This window comes from Phallusia mammillata, chromosome 2 (assembly GCF_965637545.1).
Source record: "Phallusia mammillata chromosome 2, kaPhaMamm4.hap1.1, whole genome shotgun sequence".
In the NCBI taxonomy this organism is placed as follows: Eukaryota; Metazoa; Chordata; class Ascidiacea; order Phlebobranchia; family Ascidiidae; genus Phallusia; species Phallusia mammillata.
In genome coordinates this window covers 33,134,486-33,144,916 of record NC_137253.1, presented here as the reverse complement: position 1 = coordinate 33,144,916, position 10,431 = coordinate 33,134,486, and the positions used below count along the sequence as shown (strand labels likewise).

The window sequence follows — 10,431 nt, the reverse complement described above, 5'->3', positions numbered from 1 at the left end:
ATTGTAGTTTTTTAAGTATGTAAGGAGCCGCAAAAAAAAAACGAAACCTTAAAAAAATCACTAAAGATTATTACCTTGAAAGCTAAAATAGCAATTTTCGGTGGTTTTCTCGGGTTTTGTGGGAGCCGCAAAACGAGTAGTTTTTGCAGTCATTAAATCCGTTCAAGCTAATATATACGGCGGTTCGATGTCAGTTTTTACAAGCAGAAATAAGAACTAGGAAACGTACATCGTACTACGTAATGAATTGTTGGTCAGCAGAAAAACTTATTTTAAAAATTAGCGAGGAAAAATCTGCCTGTTTAACCGAGAAAAAAACTTTTGCCGTATGATTAACTCTGCGCTCATCAGTTTTTTGTTTGATTATTCGGGTAATCCCCTGTTGCCAAAATGCTGGAATTGTTTAAAAAGCATGAGGCGTTGTATGTGAAAATTTTCCCACAAATGTCATGTTTCGCCCAAAAAACATTAGTTTTTTACGGTAAGTGAGCACCAAGATAAGTTTAATGGCTTTTTTAATCTAAATTCTCTGAAAATCTGTTCGCAGAAACGTAAAGAAACGCGATGACCTCAATTTTTACGCAACGCAAGCTCCCAAGTATTTAAGCGCAAAAGAAGTAATTGAGAAGCAGCTAAGGGCCGAAATTCAGCCTCCAAAGGCAAAGAAATGGTTGGTTGTTTGCAATTATTTCGGTGGATTGGTAAAAGTGGTTCTGTTTCAAAAGTGTAGTGTTAAAAATTTTGCAACTGCAGTTATGAAATATTGACAAAATTAAAACCACTTTTTAAAACCTGGGTAAAATTCATGAATGTGGACAAACTGATCTCTCTTTATTGTGGAGTAAATAACAGCACTTTTGTATATTTTCTTCAGGTCTAAGACCGCTGTACTGGAAGCTCTCAATGAAAATGTGAAGTTTTGTGTGAGGCCTCACTACATGGCTCTCCAATCCCCACAATATTGGGGGAACTATGAAAAAAACTCTTCAAAATACATTGCAAGGATGTAAGTACTTTGAAACCAAGTATTAATTTCAATCTTATAGAGCTCTTCTGGTAATCATATTTTTGTAACCATGTTTCAACAGCCTAAACAGGTCGCATTGATCAGTGTAAAGTGTTCAAAGCGTTATCTCTGTAAGGGAAATATCAAGACTGGCAGCAATTGTATTGATTTGTTGTAGAAAAAACACATTGCCAGAAGAGTGGGGGCTTACAGCCTAGGCAAATGTGTCCAAGAAGGGTGGTAGAAAATACAGCATTGTTTGTTAAATGTGAGAAATAAGCCTCAACAAGAAAAATAAGATCAGATTCTAGTGTTGTTTCAATTACAAACCCTCACCCAACCCTAAAAGTTCTAACCGTCAGTGCTTCACAAAAGTCCTTAAAAATTATAATTTTTGCATGATGTATATTTGTCCATTGAAACTGCTTATGATATCATGCAGTATATAGCCAAGTCGCTCAGAGAACCATGAACTTTAACTGGTTTCACTTTAATATGTCCGATTTTTGTGGTGTTTTGTGTTCTTGTATTCAAGTTTTGTAACTGTTTAGAAACCTTGGACCACAAAATTTTTGCAGGCATTAAATCTGTTCAAACAGAACTAATATATACGGCAATTTGATGTCAGTTTTTACACACAGAAATGGTATTTAACCTGATGAAGATGACCTGTACAGGACGTCAAAACGTTGGAATAAAAATACATTTGCCAGGAGAACTCATAAACTTGATATTAGCCTGGCAGCAATAGCTTATATATGTCCGTTATAGGTTAATTTTTAAAGTAGGTTTTATTTTCAGGAATGGAATAAAGGCTGCAAATTATGTGATTTCGAATCAGAGAGAAATATTTGAGCATGATTGGGACGCAGATAATATTGATCCCTGGTTGAGGATAAATCCCGATGAGCAATTTCCAGACGATCCTCTTCAAGAAGAGGAGATTATAAAATGTTTAGAGGAAGGAAATGAAACGGAAAGTTATTCCGATGAAGATGTTGCTGAGGAAGACTCAACAATCAAATTAGACAATTCCTTGGAATCTTTGAAAATTTTGCTGTCAAACAAGAAAGTACAGTTATTTTTGTTATTTGAAATTTATACTTTGTACTCAGGATTACAGTGTTTTTTAAGGTGTTTTTTTTAAGGTTTCCGAAACGGTCCCCCAAATTTCTCCAGCGGTTTCCCCAAATTAAATATGGCTATTTTTTGGTATTTAAATGAAACGCTTGCGGTCTCTTAAAACTACTTAGCGGTCACCCAAACCAAGCCTTAAAAAAAACGTCTTAGGAACACTATACACGGACTTGAAAAGTAATTTAATCATAAACATAACTGCCAAAATACTTGTGTATATGGAATACATCATGCAGATGTTTCAACAATCTCGGTTGTCTTCATGATGTTTATCATTATACTTTGTATTTTTAATTCTTTTTCCGCAGAAGTTACATAAACAAGCTGCTTCATACTGTTACGCTGTTTAAAACTGCAAGCTATCATAAAGAATGACAAGTCTCGTCTTAGAGGCAATTGTTTGAGCCAGAAAATATCTCATCCTAAAATATTTTTGTTGTTACAGCCTGAACCAGCTGCGGAAATGTTTCTATCTCTTAAGGATGATGGAGTAGAAATCCCTGACGCCGTAACAAATCAGTTGATAGGTTTGCTTGCATTTTATCGGGCAAGCTTAAATGAAGTGAAACAACTTGAAAAATATCCCAACCAGGTAATTACTCAATTTTTAATTTTTGATAAATAAAACAATTGTCAGTGGGAAGTTGTTCAAAATCAAAACAAATAACTTTGTTATGTGCAATTGTTTCATGAAATCATTGCATATTGGTTAAAATTTGCTATGGCTACTAGTAATGGGACGATACCAGGTTTTGAAACAGTACCGATACAGAGTACCATGTGTTTATACCTTTGATACCAAGTACCATGTGTTATACCTTCGATACCGAGTATCAGGTACTCGTCCCATCACTAATGGCTACACAATTGCCATACCACCATATAAATGTAGCATTTCCAAACGTTTGAAATATAAAGCAGTTCGCTTTTTACGTCTATTTGGGCCGTTATTTTCACCATTAAACTTATGAACAGATCTGTATATAGTGTTCCAGTGTAACTTTGTTTTAAAAACTTTTCATTAAATTTTTTTCTTGATGACAAATTTTCAGTCACTTTATTCCTGGAGAATGAATCGAAAGCAAGAAGTGAATTTGTTGCATAAAGTTATGGGCACAATTCCGTCTCCCACCCCAGAACAACTAACCGCTTGCATCCGTTGTCATGTTTTGGTGAGAAACGTGACATTTTATTTGGTTTTGTCATTTTTCTTCATGTGTGTTTCGAAACAGATTAACACATAACTCACTACCTCTATATGACTAAACACGATTTATTCAAGAAAAATTGTCGAAACTTATTTTTTTGTTTGAATTTGTTATTCTGTTTTAAAGTTTTAAACCATTATCTGTCATGCAGATAAAATGTCAGGGTAAAAATAACAAAAACTCGAAATTTGGTTTTTCTCAAACTAGAAAATAATGTCCAATAACCATTTTTTATGCTTTTTCCTGTTTTAACCATTCAGTTTTACAGAACTATGACTTTGCCACTGCATGCGAAACTTACAGAAAGATTCCCAACCAAGACAGCACACAGTTCAACTTGGAAAGTTTCAATTCAGTCATGTTGGCACGTTTGATGTTGAATATAAATTATTCAAACTGTTTGGTGAGTTGGTAATACCTCTAAAAATGTTTTGCAATCCTGTGTAACATTTTTTTTATGCCATGTATCATGAAACTGTTTTGAAATGAAATAATTCCGTTCAAGCAGTGGTTCTCAACACGTTTCAGGTCATGGACCACCAGTTCAATTTAATAAATATTATGGGCCAGTCTATTGTTAAGTAAGGATAAAGAAAGCACCCACAACAAGCATATTGACTTGAAATATATTCCCTCAATACAGAATTTCGAGCAGTGATATCAAACAACTGACAGCTAATAATATAAATGGCCAATAACTTGAGAAGCTTTTTACGTACCGAATATTCAATAAATGATGTGCAAGTATTTTAAGTTTATCACCAAATATAAATAACGTCCTGTGGACCGACCAAAAAGTCATCGTGGACCACTAGTGGTCCCTGGATCAGCAGTTGAGAACCATTGTCTTAAAGTTACACAAGATACTCAATGCTTGCAGTTGACTTTTTTATTGCCGTTTTTTTATGTAGGGTTTGCTGAAGGAAATACGCGATGCCGGATATTTGCCAAACCGGGAGAGTTTTGTAAATATTTTAACTTGCAGGCCGACAAATTCACCCGAAGTTTTAATCAACTTCTGGGCGAAAGTTATAAATGAGATGGATTACCTTGGCATCGGTAGGTTTAAGTGAAGTAAAAATTTTCCATAAACTTTCATCCAATAATAAATTCAATCATCTTATTTCGCCGCACACCAGGAACACTGTTGCAACAATTAAATTCAAGTTACTAAATGGCGAAACATTATACGGTGTAGCTGCAGCTTGTTATGGGTCCCCTTCCCTGAAGGGGACGCATCTTGATTTCACTCTGTTTTTTTCTGTTTTTTTTTCTGTTTTTTTCTTTTTTCTGCCGAAGTTTGTCCATGCACTTTTGGCATGAAATCTTTGGTGGATTTGGATAAAACTTTCACAGATGGTAGATATAGTTATGTAGATGTGCCATCTGCTTCGCCTGACTTGATAACCCCAATATTTACCCCGCTAGCCCCCAAAATGTAAAACGTTTTTGAAAGTTGCTGCGCACCACAAACGAAAGATTTCTCTGGTGGAATAGTATAATAAAGACAACATAGTACTTGGTAGTTGTGTTGGTGCATTACTTGAGGACGTTTTTGCACATGCCAGTCAGAGGTGTATTAACAGCCTTATTACGTCAGAAGGGTTAACAAATGTTGCTAATAACACCTCTAGCGGTCTAAATTTTAAACTTTGTCCGATTTGGATAAAATTTAACATGACTGTATATTGGATTATTGTGGTTTCATATTTTATACTTTTGGGTGTTGAACCCCATCAGTTACCCCACAAACCCCCTAAAATGGGTGAGTTTTTTAACGGTGTTAAAATTGAATGAATTGTGGTCAACTTGTAGAGTTTGTCATTTATAGGTGTCAATTGTTGTGTTTAACCTTGTAGCCCCCAATATTTACCCCTCTAGCCCCCCAAAAAGGGTGAATTTTTTAAACAATGTCCGAATTGGACAGTTTATAGAGTGTGCTATTTATAATTGTTAATTGTTATTTTTAACCTTGTTGCCCCAGCATTTACCCCGCTAGTCCCCTAAAATGGGTGAATTTATAAAAAGTGTCGGAATTGACTGTAAATTGGATAGCTTGTACAATTTGCCATTTATAGGTGTCAATTGTTTTGTTTAACGCTGTAGCCCCACTATTTACCCCTCTAGCCCCCTAAAAAGGGTGAATTTTTTATACAATGCCTGAATTGAATGAAATTTTGAAACTTCTAGAGTGTGCTATTTGTAATTGTCGATTGTTATGTTTCACCCTGCAGCCCTATCATTTATATACCTCACTAGCCACCGACAATCATGAGCAATTCGCCATTGGGAGCTGATTGTTGTGTTTTAACCCATTTTCTTACTATTTCATATTTTTTCTCAGATATACCATATAATAGAAAAACCGTCAAAAATGTATGAATGGAATGAATTTGAATAGTTTGTACTCCATATAGCACATTTATTGATGCACAGGTCCGATCACTGGGTTTGACGTTATAATACCAAACTTTCTCATAGTTATCTCTTGAAATGCATTATTTACAACTTTGCATGTGTGGGGACCCATGAGTTTCTGCTTGCAGAAACAACTAAGGTTAAAAAAGCCGGTGGCCAAAAAAACCGTAAAAGACAGTGACTAATATGGGACCTAATATAAAATAAGCATAGGTAATATATTATTGTTTTAAAATAGGTTATAATGTATATGCAATGGCAATATGTGCTAAGCCACCCTTCTAGTTTAATCATGATCCACCAATTGTGCCATTTTTCGGCTTGGTGAATATTTTAGCGCAATTGTGCTGCTACGATTTGTTTCACCGGCGTAATTCAATATGAGCAGCAACTAATCGTGGCATAAAAATTGGAAATCCAGTAAAAATGTGTCGATGTATTTCAGATGTGGGGTTGGATGCTTACGTAGCGATGATGAATACGGCTGACGGGCTCCGAATCACCAATAAACAGAAATATCAAGTGCAGCGCGCTATCTTGGAACACATGAAGGGCAGATGGTTGGACCCGGACGACCCCATGAACGGTTAGTGCTTGGTTTGTTACAAATATTCACACAAGTTCACAACCCCAAACAAATACGCCAGGCCTATTAAAGGCGTTGTACCGAATCAGTCGGTCTCCCAAGCATTCCCATATGCAAGGCACAGGTTAGAAAAATCTAGTCTGTGGTGGGATTCGAACCCACGACAGGAAACTGAGCTACACAGGCTCAGTGGAGATTCGGTGGAAAATCGAATCACAACCCCCAACAATTGCGAGACAATGAAATTTAACCAACATCCACAAAATTCATGCCCCGAAGTAAATCGGTCCGACCCGAAAACATAACAAATAATTCACCATTTGTCACACGAAAGTCGCAATAAAACATTAATATATAGCTCCAGTCATGGGTTCGAATCCCGCCGCAGGGCAGATTTTTCTAACCTGTGCCTTGCTGTATGGGAATGCTTGCGAGATTGCTGGTATGCATGAACGCTTTAGGGCTGATCGCAGTACGTGTGTAAGTTTACCTTGGTTGGTCGGATTGCTGATACCCCACTACGAAGCTGACATGTGCAGCATTCAAGGAACTTAACGGCCATTTGACTTTAGCGTATGATTAATGTGATTCCCCACTAGATTGTTACGCATCGATTTCTTGCAGCTGGTGAAAATACTAAACTTTATTTCAGTTGCTTTCGTGGATAAAATTCACTGGAAGATTGCAGAGAATCCGGGATGCACGGCGCTGTTTTGGGAGATTTTTACATCAGGACAAAACCACAAACTACTGGAGCGATCAACGAAAAACTACCAAATTACGTAAGTGGCCTTTACCCTGGTAGTAGAGCCTTGAGTATATTGTTTATGTTGTGGATTATCTCTATAGTTAAGCCTTCCAACAGTTCGTTCACCCAAGCAGTGTATATGCTTACAACAGTGGTTTCAAAATTTGAAGGGAGAAATTTATTCTTTAATGTTTGCATGTGGTTTGTAAACAGACACTAAAGGTCTGGCAATATAACCTGTAAAGTTGATAAAAAAAACTATTTGAAATGATGTTTGTATAGTTTAGCATTTACTATGCAGTATATTGGGGAGGAATGAAAATGTTTGAGTTGTGAAGTGCGGAATTCGTTGAAAAGGTTGGGAACCACTGGCTTACAAGGTTGTCTTCACATTGCGAGTTGGACTTAATAGAAAATATTACTGCATCGATGTTTATACAAACGTTTATATCAGTGCTTCCCAACCTTTACCGACGAATTCCTCACTTAACAACTCAAACATTTCCATTCCACCCCAATAGACTACATAGTAGTTGCTAAATATACATCATTTAAAATTGGGTATCTTATCAACTTTACATATTCCCAGAGCTTTAGTGTCTGTTTACAAACCACATTTAAAGTAAAGTAAATTCATCCCTTCAAGTTTTAAACCCTTTTGGAGAAATTCCTTCCCGGCTGGGACAACTGCTTTAGAGACTCATGAGAACAAATTTGTGTTTCTTTGCAGACTTGGGATGCTTCTATCGTGTTTCAAAACAGAGGGGATGGAAAAAGTTTGGTCGACTTTGCAGCAACTTGTGCCAATGGTGAGAAGCTGCGTTGGTAAAATTCATACATAACCGGCCTGTGAAGTAGTTTGGCGTTGTTGTTGTTGTTGTTGTTTTTGTTTCTGGTTAAAGTTATTTTGCTCGTTGCCTTTGGTCGAACGCGAACCGCTCTACCTCGCTATACTGGCTTGTAATGTATCTCGGTATGCAATTTGATTTGGTAGAGCTACTAACACAACAACTCACAGCAGAAAATATTGCTAAATGCCGATAGATGGCGTAAAGAGCGCAGTTATTTAATATTTTGTCCCAAACAAGTCATCTTATGTTTGTATGTTGTGCAGAAACTTATCATGAACGACAAAACTACTGCTCTTCTCATCAAAGCGATTTTCCGCAACAAGCGAGCGGAATATCTTCCTGTCACATACGCCATGTGTAAGTTTGCGGTTCTGCTGACTCACGCAAAAAACGCTGACCTAATCTGCTGACTCACGCAAAAACCGCCGACTCATTGTTTTATTTCTGTCGACTCACGCAAAACCCGCTGACTTATTATTTCATTTAGATTTGGACAAACGAATGGGAATGTATTCAGCGCGTTCCGCGTGGCTCGATGCAGCCAACCAACTGGTCGATTTGGCCGACAAAGACACAAAAACTCAACTGGCGATTGTCGGAACGGAAATACACTTCCGGTTGAAAGAATGCAAATCAAGAATTGAGTGAGTTTTTTTGAAAAAACTTGTTAAAAAGAAGAATAATTCAAAAATACATACCTCTACAAGTCTATTACAAATAGGCATGTAAATGCTTTATATAAGCTATTGCTGCCAGGCATAATAAGTTTATAGAGCTCTTATGACAATTGTATCTTTATTGCGACATTTCGACGTCCTGTACAGGTTTAATTATTTTTTTCCTTTTTTTATCGTGCACTGTACTACTCGCATTCAGTGTTATTTACTCTGATGAAGACGACCTGTATAGGACGTCGAAACGTCGGAATAAAAAAAAATTGCAAGAAGATCTCTATAAACTTGGTAAACGCTTTATTTCAAAAACAGCAATGTTTCACTAATAATGGCCCGAGCATTTGCCGAAACGTTTACACAATAAAGCATGTCGCGTTTTTCGTCTATTTGGGCCGTTATTTTCACCATTATGCAAAGTTTTTGATGTCAACGTTATTTAGCTAAAACTTATTAATAGGTAAAGATAAGAAATTTTGCTAGTGAACCTAATATCACCTTAAATATTCGATAATTTTATCGTTGAAGTAAGTTATGCTTTGTGCCCGGTACCACCTTGGCTTGGCCCATCCCACAGTGTAAACTATGCTACTAACGAACATAAAACATTTAAAACAACATGCTGTCCAACATATCCCAGGGGCAGAAAAAAAATTCACAAAAACTAAATATTTTGAACTGTTTATTTTTTCGCAAAAAATCTGTTCAATTATTTCCAATATTTTGATGAAAACAAATTTCGTTTCAAATTTTTCAGACGACTCCACCTCCTGAACGCTTCACTAAAGCTTGTTGCAAATTCGGGGACGGTTGCCCAAACTGCAGGGCTGATAGAAACTTATTTGGATAAATACAGCGAGTACCGAATACAGTAAGTAAAAAATCAAGTAAATGTCATATCCAGTGGTGGGATTCATCCGGTTCGCACCGGTTCTATAGAACCGTCTCACGAAATTTTATGAGATCAGTGAACCGGTTATCATTACTGGTTACTGTCAATGGACTTTTTGTAACAGAACCGGCTGAAAAATATGACTTTTGTGATAAAACCGGCTGAAAAATATGACTTTTGTGATAAAACCGGCTGAAAAAATTTTTAATTCCACCACTGGTCATATTTATTGGGATCTGTTTCTAAAGTAACTTTTGTTTAGCGAGGACACGAGAGCAGTTTGTAAAAACTTGCTGGAGAAACATCCACAATCGACTGCAATGCAAAAGGTTGGTTGAATATTTATTCTTTCTGTTTTTGTTGATTTTTATGAAGCTTGGTTTTAAGGCGGTAACCGACTTGGAAGAGAAATGGAAGGTCGGAAATGAATCATTGCAACGTAACAAACGAGCATTGTCATCTGATTCCTCCACTGACCCTTACGCCGATGATTGGTGGCCTTAATGTGTTTGGACAATAAATATTTCCGCGTTTATGTTGTGGATTATCTGTATAGTTAAGCCTACCAGCAATTCGTCCACCAAGGCAGTGTATATGCTTACAACAGTGGTTTTAAAACTTGAGGGGAGGAAATTACTTTATTTTTTAGGGTGACACTAAAACGCTGAATGGGCGGGACGTCGCGGAAACCGCTCAATATCGGGTAAATTGCTGACGGTTAGTGCTATTAGGGTTAGGTTGAGGTTTTATAATAGTATATGAATCAAAAAATGTCCCTGCCTAAAACTTATTCAACTATTTCCTGACATTAGGCAAAAATGCTATGGCGGGACGTCGCGGGAGATGGCGGGACGTTTCGGGCGCGGAATGTAGTGTTCGGGGAATTTTTTTTTAATGATTTACTATTATAAAAC

General features: G+C 36.9%; 1 protein-coding gene across 1 annotated transcript; it reads left to right on the top strand.

Moving 5' to 3' along the window:
* Window positions 1-358: 358 nt before the first annotated feature.
* LOC145213458 (small ribosomal subunit protein mS39-like) lies at window positions 359-10,052 on the top strand. Its single transcript, XM_080081741.1, has 16 exons — window positions 359-481; window positions 548-670; window positions 875-1,006; window positions 1,808-2,078; window positions 2,589-2,735; window positions 3,196-3,315; window positions 3,620-3,754; window positions 4,263-4,410; window positions 6,215-6,355; window positions 7,008-7,137; window positions 7,834-7,912; window positions 8,218-8,311; window positions 8,442-8,598; window positions 9,383-9,496; window positions 9,780-9,846; window positions 9,905-10,052. Exons 1-16 carry the CDS (start codon window positions 450-452, stop codon window positions 10,019-10,021), a joined length of 2,007 nt encoding a protein of 668 aa, XP_079937867.1. The 5' UTR covers window positions 359-449; the 3' UTR covers window positions 10,022-10,052.
* Window positions 10,053-10,431: the final 379 nt, after the last annotated feature.